This window comes from Somniosus microcephalus, chromosome 17, assembly GCF_052327205.1.
Source record: "Somniosus microcephalus isolate GS21.2 chromosome 17, FLI_Smic_1.0, whole genome shotgun sequence".
Taxonomy (NCBI): Eukaryota; Metazoa; Chordata; class Chondrichthyes; order Squaliformes; family Somniosidae; genus Somniosus; species Somniosus microcephalus.
This window is the reverse complement of record NC_141003.1, coordinates 85,837,967-85,862,207: the sequence shown is the minus strand read 5'-3', so window position 1 is coordinate 85,862,207 and position 24,241 is coordinate 85,837,967. Positions and strand designations below refer to the sequence as shown.

The 24,241-nt window shown below is 47.1% G+C and overlaps 1 protein-coding gene across 1 annotated transcript in view; it reads left to right on the top strand.

Moving 5' to 3' along the window:
- Window positions 1-21,940: 21,940 nt before the first annotated feature.
- ccdc3a (coiled-coil domain containing 3a) overlaps window positions 21,941-24,241 on the top strand; it is a 95,876-nt gene continuing 93,575 nt past the window's right edge. Inside the window, exon 1 of the mRNA XM_086010789.1 lies at window positions 21,941-22,570. Coding sequence (XP_085866915.1) covers window positions 22,206-22,570 — 365 coding nt within the window. The 5' untranslated portion in view covers window positions 21,941-22,205. The remainder of the gene's footprint in view (window positions 22,571-24,241) is intronic.

The window sequence follows — 24,241 nt, the reverse complement described above, 5'->3', positions numbered from 1 at the left end:
GTGGATGGCATTGCGTTGTGCTCGGGTGACATTCTGGACTGTCTTGTGAGTGCGGCTGATGAATCTGGCGTTGATGCATCTCCTGACAGCTTGAGCATACATGTCAAGCTTAGGCCAGCGACCCTCCGGAGGGGTCCAATTTGACTCTTTCTTCTTCGGTTGCTGCACTGCGGATCCCTTTGTCTGCTGTTCCGGATCATTGATTGTCTCATTGGGTTCGCTGCTGACATCTTGGGATTTGTGGAAGAATTCCCGGAGCCTCATTCTCCTGATGAATTCCTCTGTGTCTGCCGCGAGACTGATACAGACCCCAGCATCTGCAATATTTGACCCCTTGTGACCCCACCTCATTGTTCTTTGATGTAATGTTTTCCTGACTGACCTGTTTGGACACCATTCACACCTTTGATTGCTGTGATTATCTCTCTGCCGAGGTGTGATAAATGGCAGTTGGCAAGATTACCTGTAAACATCTGACATTATTCTCTGACTATATAAGCTGTGTCTTTATGCATTTCTCCACTTCACCTGACGAAGGCGCAGCGCTCCGAAAGCTTGTGATTTCAAATAAAGCTGTTGGACTATAACCTGGTGTTGTGTGACTTCTTACATTGGTAAAGGATGACAATTGTAGACAGTCAACCGCCGCCCGCCATCTTTGTAAAGGACAACAACGATGATGGTTTAGTCAATCGCTGCCCGCCATCTTCGTGAAGGACAACAACGATGATGGTTTAGTCAATCGCTGCCCGCCATCTTCGTAAAGGACAACAACGATGATGGTTTAGTCAACCGCCGCCCGCCATCTTCGTAAAGGACAACAATGATGATGGTTTAGTCCGATAGCAAAATACTGCAGATGCTGGAAATCCGAAATAACAACAGAAAATGCTGGAAAAACTCAGCAGGCCAGGCAACATCCGTGGAGAGAAATTAGAGGCAACGTTTCGGGGCAAACCCCTTTATCAAGACTAAAGAAGCACGGGGAATGAAATAGATTAAGAGGCCGGGCTGGGAGAGAACAAAAGTGAAGAGACATTAAGAGGTATTCAAAACGAGACGAGATGGTGATAGGACTAGTGGAGACAAAAGACGGCTCTAGATTAGGTGTGAAATGCGCTGGCAGAATGGGAGACAGCTGCCATGTGGGAGAGAGAAAAAAAAGTTTAGTCAATCGCCGTAAGTCGCCGCCATCTTAGTAAAAGGACAACAATGATGATGGCCAATAAACCGCCACCCGACGCCACCATCTTGGTATAGGATCAGGATGATGCTGGTGCGTGGCAGCAGAAAGAAAGCTTCTGCTGACTGGATTTCACTTGTTGTATTTGGTTATGTGACAAAATTGAAATTGAAAAAAAAAAATTGAAAAAAAATTGATGAAAGGTCATCCACCTGAAAAGTTAACTCTGTTTTTCTCTCTCTCCACAGATAAAGGAAGAAAGACTTGCATTTATATAGCGCCTTTCACGACCACCGGAAGTTCCCAAGCACTTTGAAGTATTTTTGAAAAGTAGTCACTATTGTAATGCAGGAAAGGTAGAATCATAGAATGGTTACAGTACAGAAGGAGGCCATTCAGTCCGTCGAGCCCGTGCCGGCTCTCTGCAAGAGCACTTCAGCTAGTCCCACTCCCCCGCCCTTTCCTAGTAGCCCTGCATTTTTTTTCCCTTCAGGTTCTTATCCAATTCCCTTTTGAGAGCCACAATTGAATCTGCCTCCACCACCCTATCAGGCAGTGCATTCCAGATCCGAACCACTCGCTGCGTAAAAATGTTTTTCCTTATGTCACCTTTGGTTCTTCTGCCAATCACCTCAGATGTTGCCTGACCTGCTGAGTATTTCCAGCATTTTCTGTTTTTATTTAAGAAAGACTAGCATTTATATAGCGCCTTTCACGATCACCGGACGTCCCAAAGCGCTTCACAGCCAATGAAATACTTTTTGAAGTGTAGTCACTGTTGTAAAGTAGGAAATGCAGTAGTCAATTTGTGCACAGCAAGCTCCCGCAAATAGCAATGTGATAATGACCAGATAATCTGTTTTAGTGATGTTGATTGAGGGATAAATATTGTCCAGGACACCGGGGAGAACTCCCCTGCTCTTCTTCAAAATAGTGCCCATGGGATCCTTTACGTCCACCTGAGAGAGCAGACGGGGCCTCGGTTTAACATCTCATCCGATTGTCTTAAAATAAGGAAAGACATACTTGCCTTAGATGGAGTGCAACGAAGGTTCACTGGACTGGTTCCTGGGATGAGGGGATTGCCCTATGAGGAGAGATTGAGTAGTCTAGGCCTATATTCCCTCGAGTTTAGAAGAATGAGAGGTGATCTAATTGAAATATATAAAATTCTTAAGGGGTTTTACGGAGTTAATGCTGAGAAAATGTTTCCCCTGGCTGGGGAATCTAGAACACGGGGTTACAGTGTTAGAATAAGCGGTCGGCCATTTAGGATTGAGATGAGGAGACATTTCTTCACTCAAAGGGTTGTGAATCTTTGGAATACATAGAATGGAATTTCAGGTAGGATAGTGGCAGAAAAATCCTGAAATTATTTAAGAAACAGGATAAGTTGAATACCCTTCCTCATCCAACTTGTGATCTGATCAACAATATAATGGACCAGTTAGCTATACTGCAAGTTCTGCATGTAATGTAACTTGAGTATACGATTAGTCTCCCAAATCAAATTTTGGCAAGTATTGGATATACATAAGAACATAACATAAGAATTAGGAGCAGGAGTCGGTCATTCGGCCCCTCGAGCCTGCTCCGCCATTCAATAAGATCATGCCTGATCTGATCTTGGCCTCAACTCCACTTCCCTGCCCGCTCCCCATAACCCTTGACTCCCTTACCATTCAAAAATCTGTCTATCTCCGCCTTGAATATATTCAATGACCCAGCCTCCACAGCTCTCTGGGGAAGAGAATTCCAAAGATTCACGACCCTCTGAGAGAAGAAATTCCTCCTCATTTCCATTTTAAATGGGTGTCCCCTTATTCTGAAATTATGCCCCCTAGTTCTAGATTCTCCCACGAGGGGAAACATCCTCTCTGCATCTACTCTGTCAAGCCCCTTCAGAATCATATGTTTCAATAAGATCCCCTCTCATTCTTCTAAACTCCAATGAGTATAGGCCCAACCTGCTCAACCTTTCTTCATAAGACAACCCCTTCATCTCTGGAATCAACCTTGTGAACCTTCTCAGAACTGTCTCTCCAATGCAAGTATATACAGGTATATAAAAAGGAAGAGAGTAGCTAAAGTAAACATTGGTCCCTTAGAGGATGAGACTGGGGAATTAATAATGGGGAATGGTGAAATGGCAGAGAATCTGAACAAATATTTTGTATCTGTCTTCACGGTAGAAGACACTAACAACATCCCAATAATGGATAATCAAGGGGCTACAGGGAGGGGGGGAAATAAAGACAATCACTATCACTAAGGAAATAGTACTTGGTAAAATAATGGGACTAAAAGACGACAAGTCCCCTGGACCAGATGGCCTGCATCCCAAGGTCTTAAAAGAAGTGGCTGCAGAGATAGTGGATACATTGGTTGCAATATACCAAAATTCCCTGGACTCTGGAGAGGTCCCAGTGGATTGGAAAACTGCATATGTAACACCCCTATTTAAGAAAGGAGGGAAGACAGAAAGCAGGAAGCTATAAACCAGTTAGCCTAACTTCTGTCGTTGGGAAAATGCTGGAGTCCTTCACTAAGGAAGCAGTAGCAGGGCATTTGGAAAATCATAATGCAGTCAAACAGAGTTGGCATGGTTTTATGAAAGGGAAATCATGTTTAACAAATTTGCTGGAGTTCTTTGAGGATGTAACGAGCAGGGTGGACAAAGGTGAACCAGTAGATGTGGTGTATTTGGATTTCCAGAAGGCATTCAATAAGGTGCCACATAAAAGGTTACTGCATAAGATAAGAGCTCATGGAATTGGGGGTACAGGAAACTTTCTGGTATCCGGCACTGACGGGACCGAGCTGGTGCCGTTAGATCAAAACTGCCGTATAAACCAGTGGCAATGTTAAAACATACAGAGCTTTTCAGCTCCGTGTGAATCAACAAACCCTGTTGCTTAGCAACAGCTTCAAAACAGTCGGCTGCAGCTGCAAGCGTCTCTAGCTGAAGCTATTGCTTAGCTACAGATCTTGCAGAGCCTGACTAGGAAAAAAAAAGCAACGAGAAGTAAAAAAACTTATAGAAAACGGCTCCTGAATTTTGCCGGTAGATAGAGCTTTCCGGACTTTTAACCTCCGGTTAAACGAAAGTTTCCTGTAATATATTAGCATGGATAGAGAATTAGCTAATTAACAGAAAGCAGAGAGTCATTTTCTGGTTGGCAAACGGTAACTAGTGGGGTGCCACAGGGATCGGTGCTGGGCCTCAACTATTTACAATCTATATTAATGACTTGGATGAAGGGACCGAGTGTAATGTGGCCAAATTTGCTGATGATACAAAGATAGATGGGAAAGCAATTTGTGTGGAGGACGCAAAGAATCTCCAAAGGGATATAGATAGGCTAATTGAGTGGGCAAAAATCTGGCAGATGGAGTATAATGTGGGAAAATGCGAGGTTATCCACTTTGGTAGGAAAAATAAAAAAGCAAATTATTATTTAAATAGGGAGAGATTACAAAATGCTGAGGTACAGAGGGACCTGGGGGTCCTTGTACATGAATTACAAAAAGTTAGCATGAAGGTACAGCAAGTAATTAGGAAGGCAAATGGAATGTTGGCCTTTATTGCAAAGGGAATGGAATGTAAAAGTAGGAAAGTCCTGTTACAACTGTACAGGGCGTTGGTGAGACCACACCTGGAGTACTGCGTACAGTTTTGGTCTCTTTATTTAAGGAAGGATAAGAACATAAGAAATAGGAGCAGGAATAGGCCACTTGGCCCCTCGAGCCTGCTCTGCCATTCAATAAGATCATGGCTGATCTTGGGCTCAAAGCCACTTCCTAGCCGCTCCCCATAACCCTTCACTCCCTTATCTTGTAAAAATTTGTCTATCTCCACCTTAAATGTATTTAATGACCCAGCCTCCACAGCTCTCTGGACAGAGAATTCCACAGATTTACGACCCTCTGAGAGAAGAAATTCCTCCTCATCTCAGTTCTAAAAGGGCGACCCTTTATTCTAAAATTGTGCCCCTGCGTTCTAGATTTCCCCACGAGGGGAAACATCCTCTCTGCATCTACCTTGTCGAGCCCCCTCAGTATCTTATATGTTTCAATAAGATCACCTCTCATTCTTCTAAATTCCAATGAGTATAGGCCCAACCTGCTCAACCTTTCCTCATAAGTCAACCCCCTCATCCCAGGAATTAACTGAGTGAATCGTCTCTGAACTGCCTCCAATGCAAGTATATCCTTCCTTAAATAAAGAGACCAAAACTGTACGCAGTACTCCAGGTGTGGTCTCACCAATACCCTGTACAGTTGTAGCAGGACTTCCCTGCTTTTATACTCCAACCCCCTTCAAATAAAGGCCAACATTCCATTTGCCTTTTTGATTACTTGCTGTACCTGCATGCTAACTTTTTGTGTTTCATGCACAAGGACCCCCAGGTCCCTCTGAACTGTAGCATTTTGTAATCTCTCTCCATTTAAATAATAGTTTGCTTTTTTATTTTTTCTGCCAAAGTGGATAACCTCGCACTTTCCCACATTATATTCCATCTGCCAAATATTTTTATTATTTTTTTTATTCATTGATGGGATGTGGGCGTCGCTGGCTAGGCCTGCATTTAGTGCCCATCCCTAATTGCCCTCGAGAAGATGGTGGTGAGCCGCCTTCTTGAACCGCTGCAGTCCATATGGTGTAGGTACACCCACAATGCTGTTAGGAAGGGAGTTCCAGGATTTTGGCCCAGCGACAGTGAAGGAACGGCGATACAGGTCCAAGTCAGGATGGTGTGTGGCTTGGAGGGGAACTTGTAGGTGGTGATGTTCCCATGCGTCTGCTGCCCTTGTCCTTCTAAGTGGTAGAGGTCGCGGGTTTGGAAGATGCTGTTGAAGGAGCTTTGGCGAGTTGCTGCAGTGCATCTTGTAGATGGTACACACTGCAGCCACAGTGCGCCGGTGGTGGAGGGAGTGAATGTTGAAGGTGGTGGATGGAGTGCCAATCAAGCGGGCTGCTTTATCCTGAATGGTGTCGAGCTTCTTGAGTGTTGTTGGAGCTGCACTCATCCAGGCAAGTGGAGAGTATTCCATCACACTCCTGACTTGTGCCTTGTAGATGGTGGAAAGGCTTTGGGGAGTCAGGAGGTGAGACACTCGCCGCAGAATTCCCAGCCTCTGGCCTGCTCTTGTAGCCACAGTATTTATATGGCTGGTCCAGTTCAGTTTCTGATCAATGGTAACCCCCAGGATGTTGATAGTGGGGGATTCAGCGATGGTAATGCCATTGAATGTCAAGGGGAGATGGTTAGAGTCTCGCTTGTTGGAGATGGTCATTGCCTGGCACTTGTGTGGTGCGAATGTTACTTGCCAATTGTCAGCCAAAGTCTGATTGTTGTCCAGGTCTTGCTGCATATGGACACGGACTGTGTCAGTATCTGACGAGTCTCGAATGGTGCTGAACAGTGTGCAATCATCAGCGAACATCCCCACTTCTGACCTTATGATGGAGGGAAGGTCATTGATGAAACAGCTGAAGATGGTTGGGCCTAGGACACTGCCCTGAGGAACTCCTGCAGTGATGTCATGTGATTGAGATGAATGACCTCCAACAACCACAGCCAACTTCCTTTGTGCTAGATATGATTCCAACCAATGGAGAGTTTTCCCCTTGATTCCCATTGACTTCAGTTTTGCTAGGGCTCCTTGATGCCACACTTGATCAAATGCTGCCTTGATGTCAAGGGCAGTCACTCTCAACTCACCTCTTGAGTTCAGATCTTTTGTCCATGTTTGGACCAAGGCTGTAATGGGGTCAGGAGCTGAGCGGCCCTGGCGGAACCCAAACTGGGCGTCAGTTAGCAGGTTATTGCTGAGTAAGTGCCGCTTGATAGCACTGTCGACGACACCTTCCATCACTTTGCTGATGATTGAGACTAGACTGATGGGATGGTAATTGGCCGGGTCGGATTTGTCCTGCTTTTTGTAGACAGGACATACTTGGGCAATTTTCCACATTGCCGGGTAGATGCCAGTGTTGTAGCTGTACTGGAACAGCTTGGCTAGGGGCGCAGCTAGTTCTGGAGCACAAGTCTTGCACAATGTACTATTGCTGGAATGTTGTCAGGGCCCATAGCCTTTGCAGTATCCAGTGTCTTCAGCCGTTTCTTGACATCACGTGGAGTGAATTGAATGGGCTGAAGACTGGCATCTGTGATGCTGGGGACCTCAGGAGGAGGCCGAGATGGATCATCCACTCGGCACTTCTGGCTGAAGATAGTTGCAAATGCTTCAGCCTTGTCTTTTGCACTCACGTGCTGGGCTCCACCATCATTGAGGATGGGGATATTTTTGGAGCCTCCTCCTCCTGTTAACTGTTTAATTGTCCACCACCACTCATGACTGGATGTGGCAGGACTGCAGAGCTTTGATTTGATCCGATGGTTGTGAGATCGCTTAGCTCTGTCTATCGCATGTTGCTTCCGTTGTTTGGCATGCAAGTAGTCCTGTGTTGTAGCCTCACCAGGTTGACACCTCATTTTTCGGTATGCCTGGTGCTGTTCCCGGCACGCTCTCCTGCACTCTTCCTTAAACCAGGGTTGATCTCCCGGCTTGATGGTAATGGTAGAGTGAGGGATATGCCGGGCCATGAGGTTACAGATTGTGGTTGAATACAATTCTGCTGCTGCTGATGGCCCACAGCGCCTCATGGATGCCCAGTTTTGAGTTGCCAGATCTGTTCAAAATCTGTCCCATTTAGCACGGTGGTAGTGCCACACAACATGGTGGAGGGTATCCTCAACATGAAGACGGGACTTCGTCTCCACAAGGACTGTGCGGTGGTCACTTCCACCAATGCTGTCATGGACAGATGCATCTGCAACAGGTAGATTGGTGAGGACGAGATCAAGTAGGTTTTTCCCTCTTGTTGGTTCCCTCACCACCTGTCGCAGACCCAGTCTGGCAGCTATGTCCTTTAGGACTCGGCCACTCACTTAGCCTGTCTATATCCCTTTGCAGATTCTTTGAGTCCTCTGCGCCACTTGCTTTTCTGGTATCAGTCTTGTAAATCTTTTTTGCACCCTCTCCAGTGCCTCTATATCCTTTTTATAATATAGCGACCAGAATTCTACGCAGTGCTCCATTATGTTTCTGTGATAGCAAAATTGTCAACATCTTGGTTAACCATGCGTATCTTGAATTCCAATAATTTATTGGTAATTCTCCTGGAATTAGTATGAAAGCTTTCAATCTTATCATTCATAGCCTTCTTATGTTGCTAGCTGTGCAACCAGGGGTCAACACCATTAAAACAAATGATATATGCTGAAGAATGGTGAAGGCAGAAAGCGGAACTGGAATCTCAAAGTGCTTTAGTTCATCTCTTTAGAAGGGGACTGTCTGGATCCCGATCTACAATGAGCTGGAGAGGGAGCAGGTCACAGATCTAGTTAACGGGAGTGGGTAGAGAGATCAGTGAACTCGCACAAGACTTGAAACCGTTTCACCAATAGTAGTTAACAAAGGAGTAGTCTAGTAGCAAGAGGCCCTTTTTAAAACAGTCATCTTTCTTCTTACCTCTCAGCCTTTCCCCGCTATATAAAATTAGAAATTCACCTGTTTAGATTCAGCGTTGGCTTGTGGAGAACTATCAACAACAACTTGTATTTATATAGCGTCTTTAATGTAGTAAAACGTCCCAAGGCGCTTCACAGGAGTGTTATAAGTCAAACATTTGACACCGGGCCACATAAGAAATTAGGGCAGATGACAAAAAGCTTGGTCAAAGATGTAGGTTTTAAGGAACATCTTAAAGGAGGAAAGAGAGGTAGAGAGGTGGAGAGGTTTAGGCAGGGAATTCCAGAGCTTTGGGCCCAGGCAGTTGAAGGCACGGCCACCAATGGTTGAGCAATTAAAATCAGGGATGCTCAAGAGGGCAGAATTGGAGGAGCGCAGATATCTCGGGGTGTTGTGGGGCTGAAGGAGATTACAGAGATAGGGAGGAGCGAGGCCATGGAGGGATTTGAAAACAAGGACGAGAATTTTGAAATCGAGGCGTTGCTTAACCGGGAGCCAATGTAGGTCAGTGAGCACAGGGGTGATGGGTGAATGGGACTTGGTGCGAGTTAGGACATGGGCAGCCGAGTTTTGGATGACTTCAAGTTTACGTAGGGTAGAATGTGGGAGGCCAGCCAGGAGTGCTTTGGAATAGTCAAATATAGAGGTAACAAAGGCATGGATGAGGGTTTCAGCAGCGGATGAGCTGAGGCAGAGGTGGAGACGGGCGATGTTATGGAGGTGGAAATAGGCGGTCTTAGTTATGCCACGGATATGTGGCCGGAAACTCACTTCAGGGTCAAATATGACACCAAGGTTGAGAACAGTCTGGTTCAACCTCAGACAGATGGTACGGAGAGGGATGGAGTCGATGGCTAGGGAACAGAGTTTGTGGCGGGGATCGAAGACAATGACTTCAGTCTTCCCAATATTTAATTAGAGAACATTTCTGCTCATCCAGTACTGGATGTCGGATAAGCAGCCTGACAAATTAGAAACCGTGAAGGGGTCGAGAGAAGTGGTGGTGAGGTAGAACTGAGTGTCATCAGCATACATGTGGAAACTGACGCCATGTTTTCAGATGATGTCGCTAAGGGGCAGCATATAGGGGGCCCAGAAAGGATAGATCCTTGGGGGACCCCAGAGGTAATAATGCGGGAGTGGGAAGAGAAGCCATTACAGGTGATTTTCTGGCTACGATTAGATAGATAAGAATGGAACCAAGCAAGCACAGTCCCATCCAGCTACTGGAGCGGCATTGGAGGAGGATGGAGTGAGCAACCGTGTCAAAGGTTGCAGACAGGTGGAGAAGGACGAGAAGGGATAGTTTACCATTGTCATAGTCACAAAGGATATCATTTGTGACTTTGATGAGAGCCGTTTCGGTACTGTGGCAGGGGCGAAAACCGGATTGGAGGGATTCCGGGAAAAATGGGCACAGATTTGGGAGGCGACAACACGTTCAAGGACTTTGGAGAGGAAAGGGAGGTTGGAGATGGGGCGGTAGTTTGCAAGGACGGAAAGCTCAAGGGTTTTTTTGAGGAGGAGTGATGATAGCAGATTTGAGAGAGAGGGGGACAATACCTGAGGCGAGTGAACCGTTAACAATGTCAGCAAACATGGGAGCCAGGGAAGGAAGTTGGGTGGTCAACAGTTTAGTGGGAATAGGGCCCATGTCTCTGAGGCATACAGCAGGGCGGGTATCACTGCTGCCCTGTAGACCATGAGCTTAGTGCCGGGTTTGAGGCCCTGGTCTTCAAACACTCTCTTCCTCAGGCGACCGAAGGCTGCACTGGCACACTGAAGGCGGTGTTGGACTTCGTCGTCGACGTCTGCCCTTGTTGACAGTAGGCTCCCGAGGTATGGAAAGTGGACCACATTGTCCAAGGCCGTGTTGTGGATTTTGATAATCGGGAGGCAGCACTGTGTGGCAGGGGCAGGTTGGTAGAGGACCTTTGTCTTACATGGATCATGTACAGCAGGCACCTCAAAGCACTGGAGAGGTACCACCAACGGTGCCTCCGCAAGATCCTGCAAATCCATTGGCAGGATAGGCGCACCAACGTCAGTGTTCTCGCTCAGGCCAACATCCCCAGCATCGAAGCTCTGACCACGCTCAATCAGCTCCGATGGACGGGTCACATTGTCCGCATGCCCGATACGAGACTCCCAAAACAAGTGCTCTACTCGGAGCTCCTGCACGGCAAGAGAGCCCCAGGTGGGCAGAGGAAACGCTTCAAGGGCACCCTCAAAGCCTCCTTGAAAAAGTGTAACATCCCCACCGACACCTGGGAATCTCTGGCCCAAGACCGCACAAAGTGGAGGAGAAGCATCCGGGAAGGCGCCGAACACCTCGAGTCTCTTCGCCGGGAGCAAGCGGAAGCCAAGCGCAGGCAGCGCAAGGAGCGCACGTCAACCCAAGCACCCCACCCACCCGCCCCTTCAACCACCGTCTGCCCCACCTGTGACAGAGACTGTAGGTCCCGCATTGGACTCATCAGTCACCTGCGAACTCATTTTTAATGTGGAAGCAAGTCCTCCTCGGTTCCGAGGGACTGCCTAAGAGAGAAGAAGAAGAAAGAGAGGGGAATAGGGTCGAGGGAGCAGGAAGTAGGTCTCATGGACAAGATGAGCGTGGAGAGGTCAAGAGGGGAGATCGGAGAGAAACTGGAGAAAGATGAGTTCAGGGCTAGGGCTAAATCATGGGCCATGTGTAGAACAACTCTCAGGTATGATGTGCAGTCTTTCCAAAAATAACTTCCCTGCCCACGTACAAGACCAAAGAGTGCCACCACTCTAGATCCCGTACATGGTTTTTTAAAAACCTTTTGGAAAACCTGCAGAAATAGGATGATGTGGAAAAAGACTAAGGAGTTTTAGTAGATTAAACATGCCCAACTGATGCAGAGCAAACAGAATGTTGAACTATAGCGTGAGAACAGTTCGATATAATCATGTCTGGCCAGACCACGCTGTGAATATTCTGTCTAATTCTGGTCATCGAGCCATAAGAGAGATATTCAAGCATTGCAGAGATGAGCCATGAGGTTGGGCCCAGGTATCAGGGGTCTGAGTTATGAAGAAAGACAAGAGAAACGTTTTAGCTTGGAAAGGTGGCATCTGAGAGATGTAAGACGTGTAGAAATCGCCCCGTCCAACAGTTTCCAAAGTTCAGACCCGTCGAACAGACAACACAAAACCCAATTAATCTGTGAAAAACTTCTTTTACTTAAAAATCAGCAAGAGATTACAAGTAAGCATCCGACAGTTATGTAGCGTATAACAATTCCCGATTATACTTCAGCATACACAGAGCTATCCCTTTACTTTAAGCTCAAGCGATAATAAGCAAAACACCACATACTACTAACACCAGCGATTGGTCAATTCGGCGATGACTAGATGTATGAATTCTGACAACTGACCAGGCTGCCCCCGACTGCAGCCCTGAGTATCTTGAGACAGCACCTTTTCTACCCTAAAATTTGGCAGATCTCCCACCATATACGTCCTAAATTATGTTAGTAATGGCCAGCAGTTCTTTCTCAGACCCTCTTATCACTAGTCCGTTAAGCACCTGTGAGCCTTCATTCTACATTCCATAGTCTAAAGATGTTTCTGTTTTTTTGCAATAGCTTCTTCTCCACAGGACTTTTCAAAGTCTGTTTCCCTTATCTATTGAAAGACAGTTGGCAGCTTTCATATAGAAATTCTCTGTTTCTGTCCAAGGTCTTCTTTATCTGTGAACAGTTTTCTGTACAAGTTCCCACAGGAACCTCTCAGCCTCTCAAAGCATGCTGGTATATTAAATTTGGTCAACTTTTAAGTTTGGTCAAGTTACAGCAAAATTTACAGCAAATAACTTATTCTTACAATATCTCAGACTGTAAATGGTATGGAAAAGGTTAATCTGAAATATTAATTTAAGTTGAATTATAAGAGTAGGACAAAGGGATACAGGTTCAAACTAGCGAAAGGTAACTTTAGAACTGATATCAGGAAGTTCTTGTTGCAGAGAGTGATAGTAACACTTGGAATGGACTTCCTGTTGGAATAGTGGAGGTGAAAACCCAGGAATCATTTAGGAAACAATTAGCTGCAGCATTGCGGGGGTTGGGGGGGGGGGACTGCAGACTGCTTCTGGGTGGATGAACTAAAATGAGCTGAATGGTCTGCCTCATCCATACTTACCTTGTGAGCTTGGTCGGGTTGTGCCACATTCGGAGTGTAAGGATTACTTTATCTACCCACTAGATGGTGCTCTCACACCATAGATTTTAAATGAGTCAGCATCATAAAATTGCTGGAAGTATTTAGCGTACCACTTTATTTCATGTCAGTTCCACATTTAATTTTAAATAAATACTTTAAAATTGTTATTCATGAGAAACGAGTTCTAAAGTTGAAATCACTTCCTTATTGAATGTATTTTTTTTAGCAAGATAGCTCCTTTTTTCCCTTGATCCACTGGCAAATTCTAGAATTACAGAAGTGGTTCTGAGAGCCTAGTACATGAGTATAGTGGTGATAACACAATGGAGTGGCAGGCCATAGGTTCTAGGAATTGGCTGCTCATTGATAACCTGATTTCAGCTGGGGTCATCTGGACAGGTGTTAAGTTAGCCCTGAAGGCACTTCTGCACAACACCCAGCTCTACCTCTCTCTCAACTCTTTTGACCCCTCCACTGATTCTATGTTGTCAGATTGCTTGCTTTGACATCCAGACTTAAATGAGCCCCAATTCTGTCCAGTGAAACGCTGGGAAGACCAAAGCCATCGCATTGGCCCCACCACAAACTACACATCCTTGCCACAGATTCCATCTCCCTCCCCGGCCATTGTCTGAGGCTGAATCAGACGGTGAAAACCTCAGTCCCCTACTCGACTCCAGACTGAGCTTCTGACCTCATATCCTCTCCATCACAAAGACCGCCTACCTCCCCCTCCGTGACATCGCCCGCTGCCGCCCTTACCTCAGCCCGTCTGCTGCTGAAAACCTTAATCCATGTCTCTGTCAACTCCAGACTTGACTGTTCCAATGCTCGCCTGACGGTCTTCCTGTCCTCCCGCCCTCTGTACGCTTCATCCCATCCTAAATCTCCTGTCCCGCACCAAGCCCTGCTCACCCATCGCCCCTGTCCTTGCCGACCTACATTAGCTCCCAGTTCCCCAATGCCTCCAATTTAAAATTCTCACCCTTATTTAAATCCTTTCACGGCATCGCCTCTCTATTTCTGCAACCTCCTCCAGCCCTACAACTCCCTTGAACATTCCGTTCATCATACTCTGGGCTTTGGCGCATCCCCTTCCCCCTTTTCCCCACCACTGGCTGCTGTACCTTCGGCTGCAGGGCTCCCATGCTCCAGAATTCCCTAGCTAAGCCCCTCCGCCTTTCCATCTCCCTCCTCCTCAAACACCCTCTTTAAAACCCACCTCTTTGAACAATGTTTTGGTCACGCCCTCCTACTATCTCCTCTGGCCTGCCGTTCTTTTTTGTCTGATTATCCCTCTGTGAGGCACCTTGGTAGATTTTTCTACACTAAAGGTGCTATATGAATGCAAGTTGTTCTTGTTGTCGTTGAAGGAAGGAGAAAGGATATTTAAGGGTGAGCCGCGTGTATCATTGTCATTTACACAGGATTACACAGGATATACGGCACAGAAACAGGCCATTCGGCCCAACCAGTCCATGCCGGCGTTTATGCTCCACTCGAGCCTCCTCCCATCTTTCCTCATCAGTATAACCCTCTATCCCCTTCTCCCTCATATGCTTATCTAACCGCCCCTTAAATGCATCGATACTATTCACTCCAACCACTCCCTGTGGCAGCGAGTTCCACATTCTCACAACTCTCTGGGTAAAGAAGTTTCTTCTGAATTCCCTATTGGATTTCTTGGTGATTATCTTATATTGATGGCCTCTAGTTATGCTCTTCCCCACAAGTGGAAACATTCTCTCTGTATCCACTCTATCAAAACCTTTCATAGTTTTAAAGACCTCTATTAGGTCACCCCTCAGCCTTCTCTTTTCAAGAGAAAAGAGACCCAGCCTGTTCATCCTTTCCTGATAGGTATACCCTCGCATTTCTGGTATCATACTTGTACAGGTAGACTACCCTTTATCCGGACTTCCGAAAACCGAAACCCTCTAAAAACCGAAGGTTTTTCTGTTCAGCGTAAGTCGTGCGTACGACTTACGCTGAACGAAAAAACCTTCGGTTTTTAGAGGGTTCCGGTTGCGGAAGTTCGGATAAAGGGTAAGTCGTGCGCACGACCCCCTGCCGACCCCGCCAGCCCCGACAACCGCCGACCCCCCTGCGGACCCCGCCGGCCCCGACAACCGCCGACCCCGCCAGCCGCCGACCCCCCCGCGGACCCCGCCGGCCCCGACAACCGCCGACCCCGCCAGCCCCGACAACCGCCGACCCCCCCGCGGACCCCGCCAGCCCCGACAACCGCCGACCCCGCCAGCCCCGACAACCGCCGACCCCCCCGCGGACCCCGCCAGCCGCCGACCCCCCCGCGGACCCCGCCAGCCCCGACAACCGCCGACCCCGCCAGCCGCCGACCCCCCCGCGGACCCCGCCAGCCCCGACCCCCGCCGACCCCGACTGACTTACGCTGAGCGTCAGCGTAAGTCGTGCGCACGACCCCCCGCCGACCCCCCCGCGGACCCCCGCCGACCCACCTTCCGAAATCCGAAATTCTCCTTTATCCGAAACTCGGCTGGTCCCGAGGTTTTCGGATAAAGGATAGTCTACCTGTAAATCTTTTTTGCACCCTCTCCAGTGCCTCTATATCCTTTTTATAATATGGCGACCAGAATTGTACGCAGTACTCCAAGTGTGGTTGGTTCTGATTGCTTCAGAGTAACGAAAAGCGGCCTCAGGTGAGAGGAGCATCTTCTCGCCCAATGGCCGAGTGACAATTGGTATGGTGGCATCAGATAGAGAAAGAAAAACAACATAGCATGTTGTACAGTGTGCATAAAAGTAATATTAATATAACTTCAAAATTGTGGATACTTCCTGTATCAAATTAGGTTAATAAAAAGGGATAATGCTGTACAGTGTCATTGTTTTAGAATAATTAATTTTTTCAATGCAAGATCAACATCTCATACATGCCTTTACAATTTACAGAGATATATATCTTGTAAGGTGACGCTTTGTCATAGACTGGCCTGGTGGTACAAGCTTGTTAAATCAAGGATGTGGTTAGTTACTTGCTGAATTTCTCACTTCAACATGAATTATTTCTGCTTAACAATTAGTTTGGTATTAAAATGTATGTATGCAACTTATAGCTCAGTGATGAATAAAAAATGATATTTTGGCCCAGATTTACCTGGCGCGGGACGTGGCGTGGCATGCCCCATTAGTTAGACATGTTCGTGCACATTTAGGTTTTAACATTATTTGCCCACAAAGTTGCTGGAAGTGCGAGCTGATAATGGCGCGGCGAGGGCAACAGGGCATCTGGGACCTGGGTGAACAACGGGAGAAATAGTGTATCTCCTTAAAAGGGCACTTACGCTGTTAATTACTAGACCTAACTTGCTGTGGCGAGTTTAATGGGTAATTCATGTGAAAATGCAGCAACTTTATGAAACTCACGGGGAGGTTAAGGGCGAGATTCTGTTTTTGCGAAACTAGCGGCAGAGCGGCACAAATCGGCCAGCAACTTGTGGCGTTTCGCAATTCACAGGGAGTCTCATCCTTGCCACAAGCTGCTGGTCGATTTGCACATTAATAACGGCGTGCGTCGTTCACACGCTGTTATTTTCCCAGCAAAATCTGGGCCTTTTAGTCGGCTTGCAAAAGCTTCCAAAATTCTGTTGTAATCATCCAGCAGGAGATGGGATTTGAGCTTACCAAGTTCATCGCATCTCAGAATTGCACTCCTCAAAGCATCACACTTGAAAAATTGCACCATGGAAAATGTATGTCAAACTTGTGCCTGATTGGCAGAATACCATTTTCGTAAAATACAAACAAATCATATATAAGAACATAACAATTAGGAGCAGGAGTAGGCCATACTCCGCCTGCTCCGCCATTCAATAAAATCATGGCTGATCTTTGACCTCAACTCCACTTTCCCGCCCGACCCCCATTTCCCTTGATTCCCCTAGAGTCCAAAAATCTATCGATCTCAGCTTTGAATATACTCAACGACTCAGCATCCACAGCCCTCTGGGGTAGAGAATTCCAAAGATTCACAACCCTCTGAGTGAAGAAATTTTTCCTCATCTCAGTCCTAAATGGCCGACCCCTTATTCTGAGACTGTGACCCCTGGTTATAGACTCTCCAGCCAGGGGAAACAACCTCTCAGCATCTACCCTGTCAATCCCCCTCAGAATCTTGTATGTTTCAATAAGATCACCTCTCATTCTTCTAAACTCCAGAGAGTATAGGCCCATTCTAAGAACATGAATCGGTATGGAACATACAATAAGTAAATAGCAAGTGGGAATGAAAACTGTCCATTAAGCATTAAAAAAAATTGGCAATTGGCAAACGGCGACCAATTTTAAGAACCAGAACTTGAACCAATTAAATTGCTCTAAATATTTTTTGAAAAACCTTTGTGCCACCATCTTGCTCCTCACTGGGCTAAGGATGTGGTACTAAAATAAGGTTTCTAACACAATAAAAAACGTAAGAAAAAAATATAATTCACAGAAAACGATTAAGCTTACCAACAGAGTTGAGTTTTGGCGTGCTTGAAATGTCTCGAGCAACATTTTTAGCGGGAGACCTGTCCCTCTTGAAGAAGCCTAGATCTTAAGCTCAGCGGACTGTCGATAACTATCAGCTGAATCAAGAAACCAGATAGGAGGCCACAACTCTCGGATGGCACAGTGTCACTCTGTGAAAGTAAGCAATTTGTGCGCTACACCTTCCAGCCTGCAATTAAGGTTGCCTCTTCCTCGAGTCGAAGGAACGATGCTGCATTTTGGGGTGAGGGGGCACATGTCACACTATTTTTTTATGATTGGTGATAAATGTGCTAGAATTGCTGTATTTACATAGAAGATAGGAGCAGGAATAGGCCATTCGGCCCCTCGAGCCTGCTCCGCCATTCAGTGCGATCATGGCTGATCATCCAAACTCAGTACCCTGTCCCTGCCTTCTCCCCATATCCCTTGATTCCTTTAGCCTTAAGAAATATATCTAACTCCTTCTTGAATATATTTAATGAATTGGCCTCCACTGCCCTCTGTGGTAGAGAATTCCACAGGTTCACCACTCTCTGGGTGAAGAAATTCCTCCTCATCCCTGTCCTAAATGGCTTACCCCTTATCCTCAGACTGTGACCCCTGGTTCTGGACTTCCCCGCCATCGGGAACATCCTTCCTGCATCTAGTCTGTCTAGTCCTGTTAGAATTTTACACGTTTCAATCAGATCCCCTCTCATTCTTCTAAACTCCAGTGAGTATAAGCCCAAAATCATGCCTCCCTCCCTCCAGCCATGGAAAAGGCCTGAGCACTAACAGCAATAAAAGCTACAAAGCTATTATAAAGACTGTGAAGGTAACTTTCTATACAATTAAAATGTCAAAACAAAGCTAAATATGAACCTGCGAACCTTATCTGGGTAAATTGAGTAAATAAAATTTAACTAATTATATTAAAGTGCTTGTTTATTTATGTACCTGCAACACAATGCATACACAGAAATAGTTGTGGTATATGAGGGGAACAAGTTTATTTCTTTAGTTATCCACAATGGTGAAGGAAACACTATTTATGTACTCCATTTAAAAAAAAAGCTTTCATTCGTGAGCAATACAATGAGAGATCCATGCATATAAAAGTTTGAAAGCCCTTTCAGTGACCATGTACACCCTCCCACTGTCAGACAAATTAATTTAAATATGCTTACTGTACATCATTGTCAGACTGTCAGCCTTGGCTCAGTGGGTAGCACTCTCGCCTCTGAGTCAGAAGGTTGTGTGTTCATAGTCCCACTCCAGAGACTTGAGCACAAAAATCTAGGCTGACATGCCAGTGCAGTACTGAGGGTGCTCTGCACTGTCGGAGGGGCAGTACTGAGGGAGCGCCACACTGTCGGAGGGGCAGTACTGAGGGAGCGTCACACTGTCGGAGGGGCAATACTGAGGGAGTGCTGCACTGTCGTTGAGGCAGTACTGAGGGAGCGCTGCACTGTCGGAGGGGCAGTACTGAGGGAGCGCTGCACTGTCGGAGGGGCAATACTGAGGGAGTGCTGCACTGTCGGAGGGGCAGTACTGAGGGAGCGCTGCACTGTTGGAGGGGCAACACTGAGGGAGTGCTGCACTGTTGGAGAGGCAGTACTGAGGGAGCGCCACACTGTCAGAGGGGCAGTACTGAGGGAGCGCCGCACTGTTGGAAGGGCAGTACTGAGGGAGTGATGCACTGTCGGAGGGGCAGTACTGAGGGAGTGCTGCACTGTCGGAGGGGCAGTACTGAGGGAGCGCTGCACTGTCGGAGGGGCAATACTGAGGGAGTGCTGCACTGTCGGAGGGGCAGTACTGAGGGAGCGTCGCACTGTCGGAGCGGCAGTACTGAGGGAGCGCCACACTGTCGGAGGGGCAGTACTGAGGGAGTGATGCACTGTCGGAGGGGCAGTACTGAGGGAGCGCTGCACTGTCGGAGGGGCAATACTGAGGGAGTGCTGCACTGTCGGAGAGGCAGTACTGAGGGAGCGCCGCACTGTCGGAGGGGCAGTACTGAGGGAGCGCTGCACTGTCGGAGGGGCAGTACTGAGGGAGCGCTGCACTGTCGGAGGGGCAATACTGAGGGAGTGCTGCACTGTCGGAGGGGCAGTACTGAGGGAGCGCCACACTGTCAGAGGGGCAGTACTGAGGGAGCGCCGCACTGTTGGAAGGGCAGTACTGAGGGAGTGATGCACTGTCGGAGGGGCAGTACTGAGGGAGTGCTGCACTGTCAGAGGGGCAGTACTGAGGGAGCGCCGCACTGTCGGAGGGGCAATACTGAGGGAGCGCCGCACTGTCGAAGGGGCAGTACTGAGGGAGCGCTGCACTGTCGGAGGGGCAATACTGAGGGAGTGCTGCACTGTCGGAGAGGCAGTACTGAGGGAGCGCCGCACTGTCGGAGGGGCAGTACTGAGGGAGCGCTGCACTGTCGGAGGGGCAATACTGAGGGAGCGCTGCACTGTCGGAGGGGCAGTACTGAGGGAGCGTCGCACTGTCGGAGGGGCAGTACTGAGGGAGTGATGCACTGTCGGAGGGGCAGTCCTGAGGGAGTGCTGCACTGTCAGAGGGGCAGTACTGAGGGAGCGCCGCACTGTCGGAGGGGCAGTACTGAGGGAGTGATGCACTGTCGGAGGGGCAGTACTGAGGGAGTGCTGCACTGTCGGAGGGGCAGTACTGAGGGAGTGCTGCACTGTTGGAGGGGCAGTACTGAGGGAGTGATGCACTGTCGGAGGTGCCGTCTTTTGGATGAGACGTTAAACCGAGGTCCTGCCTGCCCTCTCAGGTGAACGTAAAAGATCCCATGGCACTATTTTGAAGAAGAGCAGGGGAGTTATTCCCGGTGTCCTGGCCAATATTTATCCCTCAATCAACATCACGAAATAACAGATTATCTGGTCATTATCACATTGCTGTTTGTGGGAGCTTGCTGTGTGAAAATTGGCTGCTGCGTTTCCTACATTATAACAGTACTTTGTTGGCTGTAAAGCACTTTGGGACGATGTGAAAGGTGCTATATAAATGCAAGTCTTTCATTGAAAAATACTGTCTGACTTTTAGACATAATCGCAGTGTTGCCAGGCAAATTAAAATCTCACTCTAGAAACAGTGGCAAAGATTATAGTTTCCAAAATGATTCCTTCTTCTTCTTAGGCAGTCCCTCGGAACCGAGGATGACTTGCTTCCACATTAAAAATGAGTTCTCAGGTGACTGATGAGTCCAATGCGGGATCTAGAGTCTCTGTCACAGGTGGGGCAGACGGTGGTTGAAGGGGCGGGTGGGTGGGGTGCTTGGGTTGACGTGCGCTCCTTGTGCTGCCTGCGCTTGGCTTCCGCTTGCTCCCGGCGAAGAGACTCGAGGTGTTCAGTGCCTTCCCGGATGCTTCTCCTCCACTTTGTGCGGTCTTGGGCCAGGGATTCCAAGGTGTCGGTGGGGATGTTGCACTTTTTCAAGGAGGCTTTGAGGGTGTCCTTGAAGCGTTTCCTCTGCCCACCTGGGGCTGTCTTGCCGTGTCGGAGCTCCGAGTAGAGCACTTGTTTTGGGAGTCTCGTATCGGGCATGCGGACAATGTGACCCGTCCATCCCAAAATTATTCATTGCATTTAGAAGTGGTCTATGCATTTAGAATGTTCTGCATGTGCAAATAAACTGGCAACTCCATTGAACTGCATATAAGTATGTGCTGTATCTGTCTGACGGTGATAGCTGAAGAAGATAATAAATACCCTGCTGAGCTCGGTGTGACAGTGTGGATCTGCCCCACATGTTAAGTAAGCCCAGTTTTTGAATTATAAACAAACATGGCAATAGAGCCTGATGATAAAGCTGACCAACCATTGACCTTCCTTAGCTGTTGCAGATATCCCCAGTAGAGATTGATGTGTTTCCAACAAGGTATGCTTTACTGCTTAAAAATCCTCAGTTAATCGCAGTCAGACTTCACCAAGTCAACATATCATAAAATGTATGAAATATCTGTAAGCTTTACAATGCTTTACAGCTACTGTGCCTTCAACATGTGCACAAACATTTTTCAATTCGAGAAATGGCCTTTCATTCAGCTTCAGTGTGACTTAAAGCTTGACCGTAGAAAACATGTTTTGCCTGCACAACAGTGAGTGAAACGGAATTTTGCTCCTAGATTCGTGAATTTAGGGACACAACGTTCCTTTTCTCAAAGACTTTAGGCCCGGGTGAGTTGGCCACACTGGAGCACAAACTTTTGCAATCTACTTCTGAACTTTCCTGCTAACTTGTAACTAATTGAATTTGTGATCGCATCATAGAAGTGCGCCCCCTTCTGTTAACATTTCTTTTAAAGGCACTTTCTCAAGATGACAGTGACCCTTTTAAAAAAAATTAATTGAGGATTTCCCAGAGGAGCTTTGCTGGGAAAGAGTTAACAAATCCCACCGATTGGTTCCCCTCAGTGGAAAGCTGTGATTGGCTCTCACCCAGCACACGGGGCGCTGATTGGTTGCAGCGGGCTGAGCTACAATTGGCTCGCTGCTCCAAGGTCTGAAGTCTCAACTTCATTCAAGTTTTGTTTTAACAATGCGACTGTGTATCTTTTCGCTGGCAGCTGGGAATCGAGTTTGTTGACTAGCTCTGCTCATTTTCCAGAATCACTTACTCCAAGCAAATCCTCGGATCGCTGTGGCATTTTATTTCTTTTTTTTTTGGGGGGGGGTGGGAGGAGAAAAAAAAAGTTAGAAAACAAGCACCAAAGTTGAGGAGTAGAGGGGGGAAAAAAAGAACTTTCTATCCAACAAAAATTGCAATTCTATAACCAGTGAAGACAGCATGATCTTCTTGTCGGTGATAATCCTAATTGTTACAGGTTATAAGTTGACCCCAGCTTTAACATGTCAGTTCCCCACCGACTGGAGACCACTGAGTGAAGGCTGCAGGGCTGAACTGGCCGAGATAATAGTGTACGCCCGAGTGCTGGCCATCCACCAGGACATGTACAGCGTCTATAACTACCTGCCCTGGCAGTACGAGACCAGTCTGTTTTACTCGGCGGAGATTGAGCTGCTCTGCGACCAGGCGTGGGGCAGCATGCTGGAGGTGCCCTGCGGATCCCGTCTCAACCTCACCGCCCTCGGCTACTTCTCCTGTCAGTCTCACACCGTCATGGAGAACAATAGCTACTTCTTCTTCCTCAGGTAAAAACCACCCATAAACACAGCGGTAACACCAGCAGCAACAGAAATGTTCCTCGTCTCGAATTGCACTTGTATTTTCTAACTAAAGCGGTTCAGCTAAGAACACTACTATCCCTCTTAGCACAATCGTGTGTCAGACTTGAATCGTATAAAGGTATTATTACCTTTTGGTAGGAACAATAGGGAGGTCACTTATTACTTGGAGGGTGCCTAGTCTCGGTGGGGTAGAGGAGCAAAGGGATCTCGGAGCACAAATCACTAAAAGTAGTGACACAGGTTAAAAAAGCAAACCAAGCACTAGAGTTTATTTCTAGAGGGATAGAATTGAAAAGTAGTGAAGTTATGCTAAACCTGTATCGAACCTTGGTTAGACCACTATTATAAAAAGGATATAGAGGCACTGGAGAGGGTGCAGAGATGATTTACAAGGATGATACCAGAAATGCGAGGGTATACCTATCAGGAAAGGATGAACAGGCTGGGTCTCTTGTCTCTTGAAAAGAGAAGGCTGAGGGGTGACCTAATAGAGGGCTTTAAAATGATGAAAGGTTTTGATAGAGTGGATACAGAGAGAGCGTTTCCACTTGTGGGGAAGAGCAAAACTAGAGACCATCAATATAAGATAGTCACCAAGAAATCCAACAGGGAATTCAGAAGAAACTTCTTTACCCAGAGAGTGGTGAGAATGTGGAACTCGCTACCACAGGGAGTGGTTGAAGCGAATAATATAGATGCATTTAAGGGGAGGCTGGACAAATATACAAGGGAGAAGGGAATAGAGGGTTATGCTGATAGGGTTAAATGAGGAAAGACGGGAGGAGGCTCGAGTGGAGCATAAACACCGGCATGGACCGGTTGGGCCGAATGGCCTGTTTCGGTGCCGTATATCCAATGTAAAAAAGATTTTTTTTTAAAGATGACATGTTAACAACATCAAGATGTTAAAAAAGCAAATATGTCCTTTTAAACTTTGCCTGTTGCCAACAATGTGCTCTCAATGTGTCCTGCAACTCCTATTTCAGAAACTTCAGTAGAGGCTGAAACAGGCAGCTGCAATTCAGTATGGGCTTCTCATTTCATAGGATCATAGAAAGTTACAGCACAGAAGGAGGCCATTCGGCCCATCGTGTCTGTGCCGGCTGACGAACTCTCCAGCCTAATCCCACTTTCCAGCTCTTGGTCCGTAGCCCTGTAGGTTTCGGCACTTCAGGTGCACATCCAAGTACTTTTTAAATGTGATGAGGGTTTCTGCCTCTCCCACCCTTTCAGGCAGTGAGTTCCAGACCCCCACCACCCTCTGGGTGAAGACAGTTCTCCTCAACTCCCCTCTAAACCTTCCGCCAATTACTTTAAATCTGTGCCCCAATCTAATCTTATTTAAAAAGGTTGCTTATCTTTTAGTTTTCAGTTCTGACGAAGGGTATACACCCCAAACCTTAACTTGCCTTTTCTCGTAACAGATGCTGACTGGCCTGCTGTGTGTGCCAGAATTTACTGTTTTAATTTCCGACTTCTCCATTAAAAAAAAAAAAAATGAGGATCCAATTGCAATTTTAAAGGGAGTGCAGGAACAGAGAGACCTGGGGGTGTATGGGGATCTGACATGTTAAAGTAAATGTCAGTCTAATCTCCTTAAAATATTCTCAAGTATATGAGTGGTTACCAATCCTG